Source organism: Scophthalmus maximus, chromosome 9 (assembly GCF_022379125.1).
Source record: "Scophthalmus maximus strain ysfricsl-2021 chromosome 9, ASM2237912v1, whole genome shotgun sequence".
Taxonomy (NCBI): domain Eukaryota; kingdom Metazoa; phylum Chordata; class Actinopteri; order Pleuronectiformes; family Scophthalmidae; genus Scophthalmus; species Scophthalmus maximus.
In genome coordinates this window covers 18,051,752-18,073,141 of record NC_061523.1, presented here as the reverse complement: position 1 = coordinate 18,073,141, position 21,390 = coordinate 18,051,752, and the positions used below count along the sequence as shown (strand labels likewise).

Here is a 21,390-nt window from a genome sequence, read left to right as displayed (position 1 = left end):
TGCAACACTTGGCAGAAAACCATGAGTCTGGGGTTGTGAGTTTCAGATGATGTGTGTGTGTGTGTTTGTATCTGTCGTGCTAAGTTTCTCAAACTTTTCAAAGGTTTAGCATCAGCATTTGTGCTCTGTGCCATGATAATCTGGTTTTTATTTTGTATTGTTATGTCTCTGCAGCACTGGCGACAGCCGTGGCCGGAGGCATTGTTTTATTGGGTTGTCTGCGCTTCCGTCCATCCCACTCTCATGTTCACAATATCTCGGAAAATGCCTTGAGGGAATTTTTCAAATTTGGTATAAACATTCACTTGAACTCAAGGACAAACTGATTATATTTTGATGGCCGAAGGTCAAAGTTCAAGGCCACAAGACCTCACAAAATAAGCCTCAAGGGAATCCCTTCAAAAAAGTTCTCTTGGCCTTGAGGATGAACATCCATGCTATGAATTTAGCAGTTAAAGGTCACTGACCTCACAAAACATTTCAGCCATAACTCAATCAATCATACACTTATTATGATAGCATGCCTTTTAATAAACTCCGGCAACCTCTGCACTTCACATATTCTATACATCTGGACAGACGATGGACGTAAACTGGTTGGTGGAGTATGAATCCACTCTTATAATTTAATCTACTCTTTACCTTGTGAGCAAGATTCAACATTTTTGTGATGGTTCATTCATTTGCACTGCTTCTCCAGTGGCTTCTGAATGCAGGTCAATAAGACATAAAGAGGCCAGGCTGGTGACATCAGGTTGAGTAGTTTCAAATGACAGTGTGATTGAAATCACTGTGGTCTCGGACTGACTTCAAGGTCACGGTGGCCTCCACTCTCTTCTCCTCTGAGACAGAACAGCGACTCAAAGGGAAGATTTCCAGAGAGAAGGCGTCTGGAGATGCCGCGACAGCACCACTCTTTTTAAAAACAATCCTCTACCTCATCCGGCATGACCTGGTATCCTGATATTATATTTATATATTTTTTTGTATCTTTCTGCAGAAGGGATCTGTAACATGGCTATGGACTCCAACTCAATAACAATGCCCATGTCAGACCCCAACGCCTGGGCTACCGCCATGAACAACCTGGGGATGCCTCCCATCGGAATGACTGGACAGCCACTCATGCCAGGTACCACACTGCACAAACATCATCACATTAACACCGACAACAAAAAAACGTCTGTTTTATTTTCAATATTTTACTGGCAAAGACATGGTACTGTAATAATTATGTGCGATAGCTATAGGAATTATGTATTCGTTTACAGACATCTTTACCAAATTTCTACACAGATGTTGTAAGGGCAGAAAGTTGATCATGCTATCTCATTATTCATTATTTGAAAGAATTTTGCATCTTTCTATAATAATGTAACATTGATGTAGAGTATTCACTTCAAAACTTTAGCATTAGATTCCCATAATTATAATTTTGGTCTTTCTGGTTACAATCGTCTTTTTTAATGGCTTTTTTCCCTTTTAATGTGTTAAAGTGAGTGTTGGTTATCTAAAAAATTATTGAACAACTAAACGGAATTTAGTTGTATCTGAAGGGGCTGGTTGTCTTCTTGTGTCTAAAATAGAACATCTTAATTCTGTCAATTAGAGAAGGAACAGGACCTTTTCTTTGTGAGCAAGGCTGGATTTGAAGGGGAAAAAAGAGACATGTGAAGTGGAGAGTTTGTTAATTAGCAATGCTTTCTTTATTAACTGAATTAGCCTTCAGGAGTGTAGAATATTTGCATTTAGGGATATAGAAGTGATTCTTCCATGAGTTTGTGCTGCTCATTCAGTATTTTAGAGTCACCAAGCTGGGAGTGTGATACTGTAATCAGTCTTCGGAAGGCATACTGTACTACTGTACTGTACTGCTGTACTGTACACAGACGAGCATGCTATGTCAGAAAGAGGCTGATAGGACTCAATACAGTATCATTTGGGATTAATGAAAAGTCGCTGATGCTGTTTTCAACCTTTTTTCAAGGTTGACTGTCAAGATTTACTGGAGTTGGTAAATCAAACCCACTGTATATCTCTCTCTGCTGTTTGATATAGATTTGGATGAAATGCAAGTTCCCTTGTTGACACTGACACTTGGACGCTCTGTAGACTCTGCTTGTCCTCACCAAGTTACAGTGATAGGGGAATAAAAACACCCAATACATTTCACCATTTATTTATTTTTTATTATTATTGATAATAATTATTATTATTACCGATTAATTATTTTTCTCCAATCAATAATGAAGATTTTACTACAAACCACATCAGCTTCGCCGAACCAAAACCAGTACATTCATATCTTGTCAGCAATGACAAAAATGATAGAATTTAATGGCATTGTTTGGAACGATGTGGTTAAAAAACAACGACATTTCAGTCATTTTTATTCAGTTATAAAAACCTCAAGGAGCATTTTGTAGGCATAAGGTTGAGCTACTGTATTCTGATCCGCCAATATAGTATTCAGCCTCACCGATTCCTCTGCTATCTATAACATTACGTTGGGCAGCCCCCTCCCACTTGCCGTCTCTGAAGAGTTATTCTGCCAAGTCTTTTCTCCCTCCTCAGTAGAAAGCCTTTCCCTAAAGCCTTTTATAAATCACTTCCCACTTCTTAGCTGAAATGCACTTTCATATTTGAAATATGCGAGGTGTGTGTGCGTGCGTGTACAGATGAACAGTATTCCAAATGCACTCTTCGAGAAATATTAAAGGAAGCACACAGACTTCTCGCTCGCACACACACACACACACACACACACACACACACACACACACACACACACACACACACATCTCCTCTCTCTCTCTCAGGCCTGGCATATATCAAGCAGGGTAAACAAAAGCCCCTCCACTAAAAGAGGAGGCACAAGTGGTAGCAGAGCTCGAGGGGAGCGGAGGAACTGAACTACTAATGGTAGAGATGAAGATGGAGACTGGACACACATTCACTCAAGAGGCGCTATTTCAGATGAAGTAGTACTAAAAGAGATTTTGGATTTTGGATTTTTTTTCTACAGCAGAGTTTCTGACTTTTCATCAGAGGAAACAGGTGTAACTAATAACATAAATAATGGCTCAGTGTGTTATTAAGCCATTCCAGTGAGTGATCCAGCGTCATCAACGCCAGAGCCCTTACGCTGGCACATATTAATGGAAAACAGTAATAAATGATGTTACTGGGTGCACCTGTGTTTTATGAGGTCAATCAAACTGCTCTTACACTTAATTAGACTCACCGCCAGCTCTGGCCTCCGGTCAAACATACAACCAGCTGTGTGTGTGTGTGTGTGTGTGTGTGTGTGTGTGTGTGTGTGTGTGTGTGTGTGTGTGTGTGTGTGTGTGTGTGTGTGTGTGTGTGTGTGTGTGTGTGTGTGTGTGTGTGTGTGTGTGTGTGTGTGTGTGTGTGTGTGTGTGTGTGTGTGTGTGTGTGTGTGTGTGTGTGTGTGTGTGTGTGTGTGTGTGTGTGTGTGTGTCAATATTTCTATTCATCTGCATATCGAGGGAAATTTGTACTTTTTGTATTTTCACTATCTGTAGTTGTAGCTGAAATATTAAAGGGATATATAAATACTAATGCACTGATAATTGTAATCCAGTAATTTGATAAACATACTATTTCGAAGCTAATTAGTAGAACTAAACCTTGACTCTCATAGTTATGTAATTTCTACTTAAGTAAAGCATTGAATGTGTCAATAGTAACAGATCATTTCTAATCTTTGCTATTGCCACTTTTACTGGGGGAAAAATATCTGCGTAATACCTCCACCACTGAAGATGGGAAAGATTCCCATATGTTTGGAATATCAGAAAAATATCCTCTAAAATATGCCTTAAATACCTCGATGGATCCTTTTCCCAGTCTCGGAGTTTCCCCTCGACGTGATTACAACTCGGATGATGAAGTGAACACCATAAACAAGTCTGACGCTGGCGATTACGGTAATTCTGGCACAACATGAGCGTAGCGTTGGGTTGAAGATTGGTGCAGCTATGTTGGAATTACAGTGTTCACCAGACCTCATGTTACAGGTTTTCTGTCCTTAACAGCGCAACAAACTGAGCAGGCTGGGGGAGATGTCAGTTAAAACTCAGTCTGTACACATCCACACATCCAGCCCTGAGAAGAGCTCTAATCAGGCAAAGTGATGAAGTTGTCCTGTGTGGGTTTACCATGGGAGTGTGGGACCCGGAAGCCTTAACAGCCTCAGCCATCAGAGTCAGTCTCTTGGATCACCGGAAAACAGCTGGTGTTTCCCTCTCCGTCCTGCCTCTCTCCCTCCCTGATCCCCCTCCCGCCCTCACCAGCCCTAATTACCCAACGTCTCATTCACGTCCCATTACAGCTGAGTCAGCCGCCGTTACCCAGAGCTACATTAGAACGCACGCTGTTCGTCTGCTCTTCACAGAGCTGAGCTGCTTTACGCACTTAGTCTGCACTTAGTCGCACTTAAATGCTCATCTGGGCTCACACTGCTCATGTTGTAAACCGAAGGTGTATTAGATCCAACAGCTGACAAGTAATTATAACGGATATATATTATTTAATGTAAATGAAAGCTGATTTGAAAAGATGAGGCAATGTTTTCCTCTCCCAAATGAACAAGAAAACGACTTCTGATGTGTAAATTTTCCCATGCACTCCAAAGGAATTTCAAATATATTACTCAAAGGACTACAGGACGTACGTATTCCACCCGTGGATTTTTCACTTGACTCGAGCCAAGAGAACTTTACGTGCTAAACCCCGGGAGGAGTGTGTGAGTGGTAAGAGATCACTGCTTCTCTTACTTACCCCCTTTTCTCAATTTAATGCAACTCATGGTTGGCCCCGAACAACGTCCCAAAATGTGTCCATTTTTTATAATATTACATATAAGAAGCACTTTGTGCTAAACATGGAATCCACACACTTCTCTTTTTACCTCTGCCAAGGAAGTTATTTTTTCATTTCGGGTTGTCATACTCAAAAGCTGCTGAACTAATTTCCATTGAATTTTGTGGTCGAATGAGGCACGACCCTGACCCAAGGAAGAACCCAGTTCATTTCGGAGCGGGTCCGGATAAACGGGCGCATCCAGAAATTATTATTTAACTCTCCATCACCGGGCGAGATAGGACGTTAACCTTGGCGGAGGCAGGCGCTCTCCTAATGCTTTCCAAAGTCAGTCCAGACTCCAAATGAATTCTTTTAGAAATATCTGTGTCGCTATAAAAAACACACACACACACACACACACACACACACACACACACACACTTAAACCTAATGTCTTACAGTGCCATACTGTCATGCAGTGCTTGGTACCAAGAGCGCCTTTTGCCTTTGAAGTAGTCCAGGTGGATTAGATATTGATTCTCCATCATGACTGAACATCATGTTTGTCTTCTTTTTTTGGTTTGTTTCACCTCTAAACAACAAAGGAGAATTTAGTGTCTCTCTTTCCGCAGCGTCTCCTGTTTGATCTGCGAGTGTGTTTGTGCGCGCGAGCACACGTCCATGTGACTCCCGAATGTGGCTTTATGTCCTTTTTTATATACCGCCTGTGCTTTCATTACACATTAGAGCTCGCCTCTGTTTCATCCACTGTGAGGCCAGAATGTGTTTCTTCACCACAGAGTCTTTTCTCTACCTCCAGTCAAGGGGATTTATCCAGACAGACAGCTGGATAAACAGAACGCTGTTCAACACGCTGCAGCCTCACAAGGGCTTGTGCACATACACATCGGCCCCAGTTTTATTTCTATAGATCGACTGGGCAGTGACTTGTGTACGTTAGAAAGTCATTATAACACGTTCGTATTAGAGACAGTGTGTATATCGAGCGAGGGCTCAGACTCAGAATACATTCTGTTTGGCTCGGCAGCACCTAGAAATGATTCTCCAAGCAATATTATTAATAAATATTCTCATTCTGGCTCTCCGTGTTGGGATTTGACTGTCGCTAATTCTATCTGCTCTGCATCGTCGACATCTATTGCATGTCTGCCCCTCCTGAAAGAGGGATTCCTTCTCTCTCCCTATTCCTGATGTAAAAAGTTGGTTTTTGGAGTCTAACCTTTTTCAAATCGAGGTTCTAAAAGGGGATTCATACCCAAAACATCCCTGCATTGAAACGACACTAGGCTGCATTGGTGTGGGCGAGCTATTAAACACAGTGACGAGACAAGGAAATACGATCCAGGAAGTCCAGTTTGAGTAATTGATTAATGCCTTTAAAGGTGTTTTAAAGACGCCAAAACGCTGCCCAACTGTTTGGTCTACACACGGGCAGGAACAATTGCGCAGTAAACTGTTTAAAACACTCAGGTAATCTACCAAGATACCACACTTGCCTTTTTGACGTCCCATTGTGTTGCCGCCAAGTTGAGCCTGATTCAAGTTTTTGGGCGGACAACCCTTCATTTCCACCAGTGCTGCGTCGACAGACTGGGACAAACTCAGACTAGAGGGTGTCGTAGGTTGTGCACGCTGTGAAGATGCCCTCTGAGGGAAATTTTGGATTGTGGGCTATACGAATGAAATTGACTCATGTTGCCGAACATCAGCAGCAGTTTCTGACCCCGCTCAAACTCTTCCAAGTTAATGCACTCCACCCAAAAAACCTCCGGACATAAGATACCCAACTGTAAAATGTCGGTATAATATGTTAGGTCCAAATAATGCATACAGCATCAGTTCCTTCGCATTGCATAGAGTCCAGGGCAGCAAGCAGGAGGTTGGGCAAGGTTTGAGGGGAAGAGCAATTGGACAGGGCAGCTTGGATGATGAACCTGACAGTCAGGGTAACCTACTGGTGGAATAAAGTGCAGGGTAGCTTTTAAAGGGGGAAGAGAACCAGCCTTTTAAAAATGGCTCAGGAGAGAAGTGCACCTCCAGAGTCCGGACTCCTGGGAGCATAAAAAGATGATGGCGAGAGGCAAGCAGGGTAAACTCCCGACCAGCGGGACCAGGGACCTGCAGGTCGATGAGCAGGCGAGATTTCAGTCCACAGCTGAACGTAAGGAATCTGACCCACTTGTGATGGGGATGATGGGGTCCATTGTGTCTGTGGAGGATATATTGATTGTGCGCTCTGCCTTCATACTAGCTGCGGCTGCAGTCTGAGATTAGCTGTTTTCATTGTTGTCATCGCCGTGTACGTTATCGGTATCAGCTTCAGCAAATTGGTGCTATTTGACAGACCGTGTACAGACGTAATGCACTGACCCTGAATTAAGTGTAGTGTAGTGTTTTTACACTTCATTATCTTCAAAAAATCTGAATTTGATGGGCCAGCAGAGGTAGGGGTGAATGTGAATTAAATCTAGAGCTGCAACAGTTGATTGATTAATCGATTAGTAAATTAATCGCCAACTATTTTGATAATCAATTAATCGGGTCAAGTAGTTTTTTGTCGTATTTTTAAAGTCAACATTCTCGGATTACAGCTTTTTTAAATGTGAATATTTTCGGGTTTCTTTGCTCCTCTATGACAGTAAACTAAATATCTTTGGTGTGTGGACGAAACAAAACATAATCTTGGCGTGTTGGGACACACGGTTGACATTTGTCACCACTTTATGACATTTTATGGACCTAACAACTAATCGATTAATCGAGAAAATAATCGACAGATTAATCGATTAGGAAAATATTCGTCAGTTGCCTTGTGATAAACACCAATAACAGCATTGATGGCTTCATGGATTTTTGGTGTTAGTTTGAGGACAAAGACTCCTCAGACGCTCAAAGCGTGTCCTGTCATGAACATGAACCAAAGTATGTCATATGGTTATAGCAAGCTCCAAACTCCTGGTGAGTAAAATTCCAGACATAGTGTTAACTGTGCGAGAAAAAAAATTGCAAGAGCAGGAATCGACATCTGGTTCCAACATCTTTGACGTCTGTCAGGGCAACAGAGAGACGGAGAGAGTATCCTATTCCAGGAGCGTTCACCATGTATTTCCCCGTTTCCTTCACCAGTGTTCTCTCTCTCTCTCTCTCCCTCCCTCCCTCCCTCTCTCTCTCTCTCTCTCTCTCTCTCTCTCTCTCTCTCTCTCTCTCTCTCTCTCTCTCTCTCGCACGTCCAGACTATAAGCAAAACCAGATGTACAGCTATAGAGTTCCGTCTCCTACATTTCTCTGGAAATAGCAAACCTCCCAACAAGATGGCTTTTATTATCCATAACAACTTGACAGTGTTGTGTCACTGTTGTAGAATTTGCAGCCAGCTCCTCCGTACGGTTGGTCTTGATCGAAAGACGTGAAAAAGCAACATTTAGATAAAAGTCTGAAAAAATAAACCTCATTTTGATGTGTCAGTGTTTGTTGACACTTTCATAGACGTGTTAATTCAATACTGAGTTGTGGCATTGAGATGATAGTGGTGATATTGTACTGGACTGTATTGTGTCGAGAGGTGTTTCTATTATTCTGAAAACTGTTGTACGATAGAATTCTGGAATTAAGGCACATTCTGCACAAATAGATGAACAGTCAGCATTTCAACGTACACATATCGCATGTACAGAATATTAATTTATATCAATTTGTATATTGTTTCCTATAATATTCCGATTAGTAATTTTATTTTTACTAAGTTTCCCCTTGCGCTGCTTCTTTTTTGGTGCTGTTGTGTCAAAATTAATAAAAGTACTTATCTTAACTATGACCTCAGTTATAAACATGCAACTGAATTATCACATTTGTGAGAATGTCAACAAAACTGACCATAATAAACTTTTAAAAGAAAATTATCCATGACAGAGCTGTTGTATTGCATTGCATATCCACATTCAGACTATATTCACAGGAATGATGGATTTGTTTGTTTGAGTTTGGTTTTCTGACATTTTAAATCAAGTGTGTGGAACGAACCAAAACTGCTAGCCGCCCACACACACACACACACACACACACACACACAATAGGTATTCATTTAGCTTTTTACACAAACATTTGCGAGTTTATCAGAATTAATTTAAATGCACATTTTTATGCATGAGAATGCACACAAACTCATGCACCCTGGAGAAAAGATAAGCAGGCTCCAGGGACAGATGACCGTTCCCTGAGTAAACAACCACTCCTTTGTCTGCTGCATCCCACTCGTCCCCATCCCTTCCCTTCCCTTCCCTTCCCTGCGGTTTCCACAAACCCCCTCCATCGCTGTACAGGCGCGCGCACAAAACCACAGTGGAATATATGAAAACTTAGTGACTTCATGTCATGCCTCATAACCAATCATCCCAACACACACACACACACACACACACACACACACAAACGCACGCACAACAATATGAATCAGGGTCTTCTCATTCCCACACATCTTAATATCAGGTAATTCATTCGATGACAGTCATTCCTTTGCCCTTTTGTCCAAGAATTTTCCAAATTCTTGTACTGGATGCTGTGTCCTCTTCTGCTGACTGCTCAGGAGCTGCACTGGTACGACGCCAGAGGTGTTTGGCTGCGTGTAGGCGGACAGAGTGGAGAGGCAAAGGCTCCCTTACTCTGGATGTACAGTGTGTCTGGCAAAAAATAGAGCAGTAGTTATAGGGCTACTGAAATGTGACATTGTGACAGTTATTTCAATCTGTGGCAGATTGAAGGCTAGTTATTGTTAAAGGTTAGATTTGTTATGGATATTTGAGTGGGGAGGTGTCAGACGAAGGAGACGGAGTTTGGAAAGGCAACACAAGGAAGTGGATTCTCATTTAGGTGCAGTGGAATAGGGAGACGTTTATAAACAGGAAGGGAGTTTCTATTTCGATGCTGCAGAGGGAGAAGTGTTGTCGTGGGAAAAGCCAGAGATGTTCTTATGAAAATGCAAAGTGGGTGACTCTTGGCAGAGATTAAGTGCTGCAGACTTGAGCCACTGGTCGGGTTCCAGGTGGCGTGGCTAGCTCGCCTCATTAGAGAATATTATCCAGCGATGCCCCACAGCAACCGCCTATGTACTCCTCCAAACCCCCACCCGCCGCTGTCTGCTAGAATGGACAGTTACCCTGGAAGCCAGAGGGGGGGGGGAATAAAGTCGGAGGGGTAGAGGAGGAGGACGACATTAATAACCAGGAGCATCACACAATCTTTATATATATATATATAAATCAATGCACCTTCTGATTGATGGGCCGCTCTAAATATTATTACTTTGAACAAACCTCAAGAAATAGTATATGTGATGGAAAAGAACAAGTAGTAGAAGAGAGGAGAACGTGTGTCATAACTTTGTGTGTATGCGTGCATGTGAAATCATGCATGTGACTGTAAGAAGAAGAGAGGAATTAGTGGGGCGATGTTTATGGATTGCATCTTTACCACATGGGAGAGAATGGAGACTGCAGCTCAAAGAGGAGAGAGCGGTAGAACGGATGGTATGGACATGTGTGGGTGGACCCAGCACCAGGTTTCTTTTGTTGTTCTTCTTCAAGAGGACCTTTGTGCTCTCTAAACCTCTCTGTGGAGTTTCTACTGAGTCAGAGACCTTCTCTTCCTGTCTCTCACTGAGTGCACATCACATTGGCTCGTAGCATATGCTGCATCTCCGCTGAACTGTTCAATGTACATGTTTTATTATCTGTATCTTTCAAAACGATTCCAAAAAGTCTTCACATCATGAATTAATATTCTAACAAAATGTATATGTTTGAATAGAAAACTTTAAGGCAGAATTTCTCAAATTATTGAAGACTATTTAAATTTCACTTCAGTTTTTCCCGCAGAGGTTATTCTTTAATAAATACAAGAGAAATTGTAATTTATCTAGATTCTAATTTCTCTCGAAATTGGACTGCGGCTAACAATCATCTTCAATGTTTGGTGTTTAGTTTGCTCATTATATTTTTTGAATACAGTAATTGTGTAATTTGTAAGATGCCTGAAATACTGAAAAATGTCCCTCACATTCGTACATCTGAAGCAACATCTTTTAGATACTTTCTTTTGTTCAAATCAACAGTCAGACTTTTTCGTTTTTATCATATACAAATTTAAAATTGCAGTTCCACTTTTAAATTAAAAAAGACCATGTCAGGAAACACCAAAGTAAGGCTACACATGAACATTATTTTTTTTTTAATTGTGGCCCTTTTTTTTATTGATTAATGGTTGTTTTTTATACTTATCATCAGAAAATAATTAAAACATTGGTAATGGTTTCCTAAGGCTCAACATGACATCTTAATCTTCCATTTTTGTATATACCGCTTATCCTCTGAGGGTTGCGGGGACCTGGATCCAATCCCAGCTGCCATGGGGGCAAGAGGCGGGACACATCCTAAACAGGTTGTCAGTCAATCACAGGGCTGACACATAGAGACTAACATCCACCATTCATGCTCACATTTACACCTACGGGGCAATTTAGGACGAATCAGTGCTACACGCATGTCTTTATAGAATGTAGGAGGAAGCCAGACTTCCCAGAGGTAACCTTTGTGTACTCGAGATATTGTCTTGTGACAGAATTTACTTGCTGCTGTTATTGTTGCTGCTCACTTTCAGATCTTAAAAGCCACAAATGTCAAGTATAATAAAGAGCTTACTGCTTAAAAGTTCAGTTCACACTATGCAGAGACGTTCTGGTCAGAAGCTTAACTCTTCCAGTTGCCATGTTGAGAACAAGGGATGAGTCTGGTGTAGGTTATGATGCTGCGGGCAAATGTAGTTTCATCTGGTGTCAAGTGTGTGGAGAACAGTGGCTCTGTGTTGCTAGAACATTTCTGTCTGGACGTTGGATTTGTTGCAGCATTAGAGAAACACAACTGTGATTCAGGTACCACGATGACACACTCGTCCCCGTTGCGTTACGATGCTCGGTGGCATCAACTGTTTATTGACCTCATTCCACTTTATTTAGGGTTGATTTTAAAATCTCATTGATCTCTCTGAATGTTAACGTTGGACCGCGGCCTGGCTTTTATTTTTTTTTAACCTTTTTTTTTTTCCCCTGTGGCATTTCCACTATGATAGTTTACACCATACAGGGGGGGGGGGGTAGATGGTGACAGGCAACAAATGACCCAGGGAACATTATAAACCAGGGCATTGCCATTACAATGCATGCACTTTATTTAAGCTACCAGCTACCAGGACAAGAGTATTGTAGTTACTTTAACCATTTTTTGCAAGTCTGAAGTCCAGACAGGATGTCATTCCTTTCCTGTAGGTGGTGCAGGTTGACATCTAAGGAAGTCTTGTGACTGCACTGATCTCTCTTTGGAGAATCTGTAGCCCGTGCTATTTAAATCTGACAGGCTGCAGATTCGAACGTCTGAAGTAGTTCTTGAAGTTCTTTGCGTCGACACAAATAAAGGACACATCATAGCTCACTGACTTTCATAGCAGTCCTTAGTTTTGTGTCGGCACTTCTAAAGGTTTGTTTCCACCAAAATATTTTCAGGAACTCAAATTTCCTGAGAATTAGCATCCAGGTATTGTCCCAGGGGTGAAAGTTCCTCCTGCACATTTCATTTGCAGTCAAAGTCTGGGGAAGTTTAAGCAAATTAGCTTTTTTTTTTCGTCTCCTCCTTCACGATGGTTGTATTCACATGCTCTGTCATCCTCTGCAAATCATGCAGCGTTGTCACCTTCCCAGCAGTTGTAAAAGCTCCATCCTGATAATTGACAGCAACATACATCAAAATGTGTTTGCAATTGTTTTTTGTTTCACATGCTGTATAAAAAACCCTGCAGAAAACACTACCATATTTGACCAGTCAGCAACGTTGAGCAACTTAGGAAAATGTCTCTGGAATCTTATACTGTAGGACGTCCATAACTTTGATTATGGATGATTAGATTACAGATTCCATTCCCTCAAAGCTGCAGCTGTTACAGGCACAAAATGATGGGACGGTTTTAGTTTTTTTTGTTACTGTTAAGGGGAACCTCAACTCTGGTAGAAACTAAAGCATGAACTGTCAAATCCACCAGCATAATACTTTGTGAAATATACAATGTGATCTAATAAATACTGAAACACTGTATTGATTTACATCTGCAACATAGCAACAAATCCCTGCAAAATCAAACTGCATAAATGCATACATTGGATGAAATACAGCATCTTCATCTGTGTCTACTTTACAGCGTACGCTATAATGAGCAACACTGACGGGGGGGGGGGGGGGTAATGGTATGTTACTGATGAAACATGTCCTCAAGCTGTATTGTCGGAAAAAATGGAGATGAGAGAACTCTGTAGCTGTAGCTGGAAATTCTTAGCAAGAAGTAAATCCCCTCTATTACACACGGTTGTGCTGCATGTTTGCTTCGCGACTCGGGCTCCTAATGGACAAGGATAAATGCACTCACACACACTAACACACACACACACTCCGGGGGGAACATAAACCAGCACTGCAGTGAAAATTGCACCAGCCATGCCCTGATGTAACCAGATCGTGTCCTCCGTGTGAGCTGACATCTAGTTTCCTGTGCACCAGTACACAACATATGAACTCATAAGCATGTTTCCCTATTTCACCCCCGGAACAGTGGAGCTGTGGCTCGGCGGAAAATGGAGTATGATTTCCAGAATTTTTTTCCCCAAGACATGGCTTTTGTCTGTCAACCTCCCACCAGACTGAATTTAGTCTTTGTGTATTTGTATATACAGGCTGTTATAATATATTCAGGCTGGCTATTGCACAACCCTCCCATCTTCCATCCACCTTTTCTTATCATCCCTTCTGCTATCTGTCTTCCTTTCCTTCACCCGATCATGCACAATAAGTCATCAATTGCCTGGCAACCAGGGCCCCTCTTATCACCGGTCCTCTTACTCTGACTCCCAGTTAAGAGATTGATGGTCAGCTCATCAATAGACATATAGTTTCCATCCATTTTCCTTTAATGTAGTTCTCCAGGCTATCTCCTTATTTATTTTTTTTGACTGTTTTCTTTTCTCAGCCTGGCCACTATTTCTCTTTCCTCATTTTTTGTCCTTCAGCCAGTTTTTATCAGCCCAGAGTATTTATTACACCCTCTCCTGCTCCAGGGACCTCTTGCGAGTCTTCTGTAATGTGCGCTTTAATCTCTTTCACTGCTTTTTCTTTAATTCATCCATTTTCTCTCTTACAGTAGATTTAGAGGGAAATCTCTCTGAAGGAAAAGTTCTATCCATCACTTCTTAAAATTGTACTGTAGAAGAGAAAATATCTTTTCTCCTTCACTGGATTTTGCCATCAAAACAGTCACAGCCTTAATGGAACCCACATGGTGTTTGCTGCTGTTATTTTCAGGGCAGATAGACATATTTCAATTAGCTGAACGTATGGATATATAATTACAGCCATACAAATTTACAAAAAAATTGGATTCAAAACTTTAAAATTCACTTTTTTGAAGGCTTGAATTGAGACGTAAGCTGAAATGTCAGTTCAATAAATTCTTTGACAAGTCCTATTCTCGATGTATGTTTTATTTATTTGATATTCAAAACCGAAGCAAAATGTCAATTATAAATATTTGAACTCTTTGCCTCCCAGATTCAACTTGTTTTTTATGCATCTCAGGGTTTTTTATTTCACCAGTTATCTCAGTCTGTAAAAAAAAAAAAAAACATTTTTTAAATTTATTTTAGCCAGTGTGCCAGATTTTATGATCTTCAGTGAAGGATTTGTTCTAATGAGTAGTGCTCCCGAATGCACTTACACAGGTGTGTAAACATTATTCACCCAGCGGCATAATTGTCAACTCCAAATCCTTAGCAGGTGTCGTTGAGGCTCACACTGGAGTGCAGCGTCATTTCCATTTCAAAAAGCCCCGTACTGGGATGCTTGCGCACATAAAAGCACATGCCTAAGGGATGTCCGTGCTCATGCGTGTAGGTGTGCACATATTTTCCAACCTGCAGGACAACAAAGTAAATAAAGCTTCTCTGTTATGTAGATGTTAGATGTGTTCATTATCTACGTAGGGTTATCTTTCAAACGGCAGGAGTGGCGAACAGAGAGAGAGACTGTGACTCAGTAAAAACTTCTTAAAATATGCATGTTGTTTACAAGATGACTTATTCATGAATGGCAGTGGATTCCATTGTACGTTGGCTGCTTGTGTGTCACTGATGTTGACAGAAGTGCCACCTGAGCTAAGAACAGCTGTGAGAAACACGTCTCTGTCTGAATGTGACTGTGTAGGTGTTAACGTCTTTCCCATTTCATTCCCATTTCCCTCCTGCCCACAGATTTTGACCCCAACCTCGGTATGATGGCTGGAATCACCCCCATGAACCCCATGATGCCCGGCCTCGGTATCGTGCCTGGACCGCTCTCCCAGGGAATACCGGTTATGAAGGAGATCATCCACTGCAAGAGCTGCACCCTGTTCCCCCCGAACCCCAGTAAGCCATAATATCACGCTAATACTGCTCCAGCTCCCACCACCACCACTTCCCTCAAAATGTTCTTCAACCAGGGACTCCAAGTAAAAGAATCACACTGTCAAAGGCCTGCGGCGATGAAACATCACGTGGCAGCTTGACAAAAACATCCAGATACAATATTTCAAAAACAACTCTCCAACTATCTAGTTGTTTTTGAAGCTTCGAATCACGTCTTGTGAAATTCTCCAATGGATGGAGTTGCTCATTGAGAGGGTTTTGTTTTTTGTCGCTTTCGTATGAAATTCTTGTGTGTAACAATAATTTTTTTCTTGATTAATCTGCCAATAATTTAAGTGATTTATAACGGGGTTTATAAGCTGTCAGACAATGGTGAAAATTAGCCATTTTCAAATCCCTTGTATCCAAAACCGAAAGATATTACGAAAGAAAACCTGCACATATTCACATTTGTGAAGACGTGCCCAGAGAACTGTTGGCATTTCAGCTTGAAAACTGACTTCAGTTATTCATTAATCAGCAGTTTTAATTGCTTTTTGCATGCGTATTAGAAACTGTAGGAGTTTCCATGGAGTTTTCATGGCAACTAATTTTGTATACTCTAACAAGAGGCATGGGGGAGAAGCTGTTTATATTTATTTCAACCCCACCTTCCAATTATCCAGATATAGAAAGCAGGTAGTGGGGGGTCCTTGCCTCCTCCGCTTCTCTGATTTCCTGCCACAAAAAAAATGTTTCAGCCTGGGGTTTCTTTTTCAAACAGGCTTTACATGTCATCTTCAAAGTGAACTAAGACAAAAGCTGCTCACGGCAGTAGCATTAGGGAGCTCACAATCCTTTCACAAAGCAAAACACACACACTTTTCTATTCTCTTAGGCAGATGTGTTTTTGTCTCTTATTTTCTTCTACCACACCCATACAGCTGTTTTTAAGATATGCTTGTATATTTGTGTTGTGCTCTATGTGCTCAGTATAAATTGCCCCTTTCACAATATGGTGCAGGGAGAAAAGCTGATTAAAAGTTCAACTTCATCTAGGTACATCTTTCTAGCTGGTCCTCAGCAGCGAAGATATAGAAATGAATTGGAATGAATGAATAATAAATTAATAAACCTCAAGGTTGAGTGGGGGATCCGCTTGTCAAGAAATCACCCAACAACCTTAGAGCCTGTCACAGTCACTCGTTGGCATGAGAAGAACTGCTTTCTGTGGCTGTATGTAGCCCGGTATGCATAATTGGAAATTCCATTTTTATGGCTTCATACTTGATGATTTATGCCCCAGAATCTGTCAATGTTTAAATCTTTAGTGATCCGTGGATCTTACTTTCTAGGTCCTTGCCTCTTTCTACTCTGTCCCATTTACTCGTATTCTTTTGATCTCCATCTCAACTTAAGAAACTCTTTCGCCTGTCACCTATTTCAGCGTCACAAGGCGCAGTTAATCTCCAAGCCGAGCATTTTTTGAATTGGCCGACATCTGAGGGAAACTGTCTCTGCTTGATACTGCACATGAAAGTCATGTATGTAAGAAGCCAGTGGGGTTTGGTTACGCTCTCAGAGAATTACTACCTCAACTTTGTGAACTTTGACCCTCTCAGTTGTGTCGTAAGGGGCCAGCAGCTCCTGGTAGAATCTCTCAAGGCAAATTGGTCCCAACTGAGGGGCTTGAAGAAAATTCAAAGGTGTGTTTCTGGCAAGGTTGTGGCCTCTTCACCAAATTGTAATATTCATGGTAACTTTTTGTGGATGTGTAAAGCATTTCTGCTATGGGTACGTCTGGATTGCATTTCTTTTTCGTGTCAGGTATGTAGTTCTGTTGACCCAACCTCTGTTGACTTGACCTCCATGCACTAGGGTGGTTTTCAACAATCTGGAAAGAGTTTGTGATGAAAGTCTGCACCTCCAAATCTAAAAAGAAATCTTGAGGTGTTGAGTTAGAAAGCAGTGAGCGTACCTGACTCAATATTAGCCTGCTCTCCCCGAATCTCCGATAGGAATGTTGACGGACTAGTTGCACTGTGGGTAATGTAGACATCATCTTTGTTATTCCGTTCATTCTATAACGATAAAATGTCTCTAGTTCGGCCGCATCCCTTTTGATGTTTTTATAACTGTCCACCACTCTACTCGGCTAATGCAAAGCTAAATCAGAGGACTGCTCCTTTAAGATTGGAGCATGAGATCCAAAGAGGTGAACTGGTGCAGTTAGGCAGTGATGGATGCTTTTTACTGGACTGTTCTTGAAAAAGCAGGAGCTGAGCCTCAATACAAAGCTCTTAAACCACTAGGCGATCTATTCTACCATTATATATATATATATATATATATATATATATATATATATATATATCTACCATTACCCAGAAACCCACAATCAAGGGACATGATTTGTGGGTAGTGACTGAAAGACAGAGATAAAGCAGCAGCCTAATACAGTTTAATTTGCTGGTGTCTGGGTTCATCTTTAGGGGCAAGGTGAGCAGCTTCTACATCCAGAAAGAAGCTCAGACTCTTTCACACGGAAAGAAGGCGGTTAAGTTGGATCGTCCACCTGCTCGAATGCTTCCTGGACACCTTCCCTGTGGAGGTATTCTGAACAGGTTCAAATGAAAGCTGCAAGATTTTCCAAAGAAAAAGGGGCAAAAACTCACTGTTTCTAGCTTCTCTGTTTGTCAGAGATATCACTGTGGGATTTAGGAACTTGTCAGGGCTATTTGTTTCTGTATAATAATAGAATAAAAACATAATTTTTTTCTCAATCATTTGACAATTTTGTCCTCCAACATCACTAATTTGCATCCAAAGGCACTTTTTAGCGCACGCAGTGTGAATTCATGCTCCACCTTGATCATCATGTTCTCCTCCCATTAGCTCTATCCTGCTCGGAGGTGAGACAGCTTTAGTGAGACATATGCTAATAAACCAGACCAGACCCAGAAAATGATGTAGAGTGTATAAAGCCCCCCAGGACTGAAAATGCCTCAGGATTCCTGCTAGAGGAAGTGGAAGACTTGGCTGTAGAGAAAGACTCCTGGGATGTGTCAGGGAACCTCTGCAGCTAATGTAACCTGGACCTGCAGGGAGCGCGGAGGAAAATGGATAGTCAGGTTTTTCCACACCATGGCAACAAAACCTGCGTAATTGCTTCATTGAACAGGCAAATGCCGCCTTTTTCTTGAGCAGACAACATGCCAGGCCTCTCTCATCAAAAAGATGTTAAATGCGGTTGTAAAGTGTTATTGCTGAGGATCGTCTTAGCACGTCTCACTAAAGCTGTCACCTCCGAGTAGGCGAGAGCGGATGGGGGAGTGGGAGGAGAACATGACGATAGAGGCGTATCATTATTTCACACTGCGTTGCTCCCAAAAGTGCCTTTGGATGCAAAATAGTGATGTTTGTGGACCAGATTGTCAATTGATGAAGAAAATGTTAGAAGTAATCTCTGCAGCGTCTCCTGCGCTGGAACTAAACTAATCATTTTCAGTATTCATTACCGAAATGTTTATTCACTGTATTATGCTATGATTTGCTTGATCTGCAGAGTGTTGGAAATAAAAATAGCACCAAAAAAAGATGTAACAAGTTCCCAGAGCCCACAGTGAGATCACAGTGACCAACTGTCCTCAACCCAAAGGTGATCAGTTGAATATCGCTGAGATGTTCACAGCAGAGTTGCAGGAACCGCCAGTGTGCATCAAAATCTAGAAAAAAAATCTTGTTGTGTCCTTCTCCTATGTGTTGAGTCGAACCGTCTCCGTTTGGCTTTGATTCCTTTTTCACCTCCTGTAGTCTCGCTTCTTCCCACTCAGCTGAAGTGGTGTTGTACCTTCCACTTCTTTTTCTCTGAATGGTTTACAAACGCTCAACATTTTTGACCAATGGATTCACTTTGACACTCAAATTGTGCACTCAGTTTTTCCCTCTGTTATTATTTCAAACCGAAAGATGTTTCATAAATTGCCTTTAAGGGAAGATGAAACAGGCAGAATCCTTTTGATCTTAGAGGATACTAGCAATTCCAGTGTGTACTGTACCAGTGTTATATACATGGAAGCACACGTACGCACCCTTCTTAAAGGCTGAAAGAAGAAATATGTCTATTTCTTTCTCAATAAAAAAAGATATTTTTTCTACGAACAATTACAGGAGGTCTTCAGCTGATTAGTTAGTTGTTTTAATTGAATATTCTGGGGTTGTTTTTCTGTATTTATTTTTCTTTTGCCCTAATGCAGAAATATCATTTAAAGTTCTTCTCCTGGTATTGATTAAACCCCTAAAAGCTATTCTTTGTTCCTCCAAATAACTTTATTTCAGAGTTTTTTTTCCATTAGAAAAAAAATTGATTCTCAGGCTTAAAATGGCTTGTATGTAACTCCACCCCCACTTTTATCTCCACCCGGCTCCGAGGTGCTCCTCTGCAGCTTCGGCGCCGACTCTGCTCATCAAACAAACAAACATTGTGCTGCTGTGCACAATGGTAATTCAGGCCTACGTGTTTGAACCAGAGACCAACACTGAGGAGGGAATAAGTTTGGAAATATAAAAGTACATCAGTCATTAAAGACACTAATGAAAACGGAGCAGTCAGCCAGCTGATGAAGGCTGGATGTCAGAAGCTGCCTTCAGACATTGTAGTTCAGACGTTTTCCTGGAATTTGCCGGAGGGGCTGTATACCAGACCGCAAATACTTCTTCAGACATTATCTGGAACTTTTCCTCCCAGCTTCGAGTAAAAATTTCCAGAAAATGTCGGAGTGAGTCCATGTGAGAATCTACAGCTGGAAAATCTCTGTAGAAATTCCCAGGAAGTGAGTGGGCTAGTTGATGACTGTAAACAAATCCGCCGCTTTCCAGTGAGTTCTCGTCACGTCCTGCCTCCTGCATGCTCTACCCAGACGCCACGGAAGGTTCCAGAAATGTCCCTGCTGTTGTGGACGTATCTAATTAGGACAATCTTCTGCTGCATTCGTCATACGTGAACGGCAAATTTAAGGAAAATGCCCGGACCCAATTGTCCGCCCATTATCCTGACTTCATGGGATAGTGTGTTATAATATGCTGACAGCAGTGTCTGTTTCTCCAATGTGAGGAATCCTCATGTGTACATGTTAATGCTTATTATCTGTTCATTTTCTGTAGTTTATCTTCTCAATAACAGTCCTCACATGATTGAAGCCCCCCTCCCTGTTGCCGCCCCTCGGACTATGAAAAGGTGTTTAGCCAGTCGAGGTGATGGATGGTGATGATGTGTTCAGAGCAGCGGACCAGTGGGTGGACACACAGACGGCAGGTCCAGTGGTCTGGGAATCAGCAGCCTCCATATTTGTCCAAAGTATCATGTCAAAAGAGAAGCACATCAGCCAGCTTGTTAGTCCAATGATGATTCTACATCATATTAAAACCTATTAAAAAAACCCACTACTGATTAAAACTGTTACAATAAGTTAGTGTGCAGAAAATGACAAAATAGTGTACGTCATAAATCCGTCCACTGCAACAGATTCAATTCTGGAGTAATTTTGAGGATGTATTTTTTGTTTTTATCGTTACAGTAATTGCATTGTTATTGGTTTGTTCCAATATTTTTTACCCTAAATATGCACACTTTTTTTCCTAATATATTCATATCATTATCATTATTATAACATTTTAAGAATATACTGTTGTCAAATACTCAGCATCATCTTCATAACCAGTCAATATCTTGTCACTCCCTCCTGTATATTGAGTTTCTTTTTGTCGTTTAATGTGGACCCTGCATCTACCTTTTCCTCCTCCTCTCTCTCCTTAGTTTCTCTGCGTTTTTAAATCAACAGCTTTGAAGTCTGTCTCACAAAGTTAACATGAATCTTTTGTGTTGCGCATTTGCATAAAGTGTCCTGATGTGCTGAACAGCTGGGACCAGTAGCACAGCAGTGCAGAACAGAAGCCAAACTAAGCACAACTTTCAAAATTTTACATAAGTTACAAAATGACACATTAGGTTTGTGCTGCACTGCATTTGTGCTGCTTCCTCCGTCTCCCCTACTCTCCCCAATCGTCACCAT

The 21,390-nt window shown here is 41.4% G+C and overlaps 1 protein-coding gene across 5 annotated transcripts in view; it reads left to right on the top strand.

Moving 5' to 3' along the window:
* The window catches only part of enox2 (ecto-NOX disulfide-thiol exchanger 2), a 154,195-nt gene that overhangs the window by 102,118 nt on the left and 30,687 nt on the right, over positions 1-21,390 (top strand). For all 5 annotated transcript variants that reach the window (XM_035649140.2, XM_035649138.2, XM_035649141.2 and 2 more), the window contains 2 exons: positions 1,001-1,132; positions 15,185-15,340. In XM_035649140.2, the coding sequence (XP_035505033.1) occupies positions 1,015-1,132; positions 15,185-15,340 (274 nt within the window). In that variant the 5' untranslated portion in view covers positions 1,001-1,014. The remainder of the gene's footprint in view (positions 1-1,000; positions 1,133-15,184; positions 15,341-21,390) is intronic.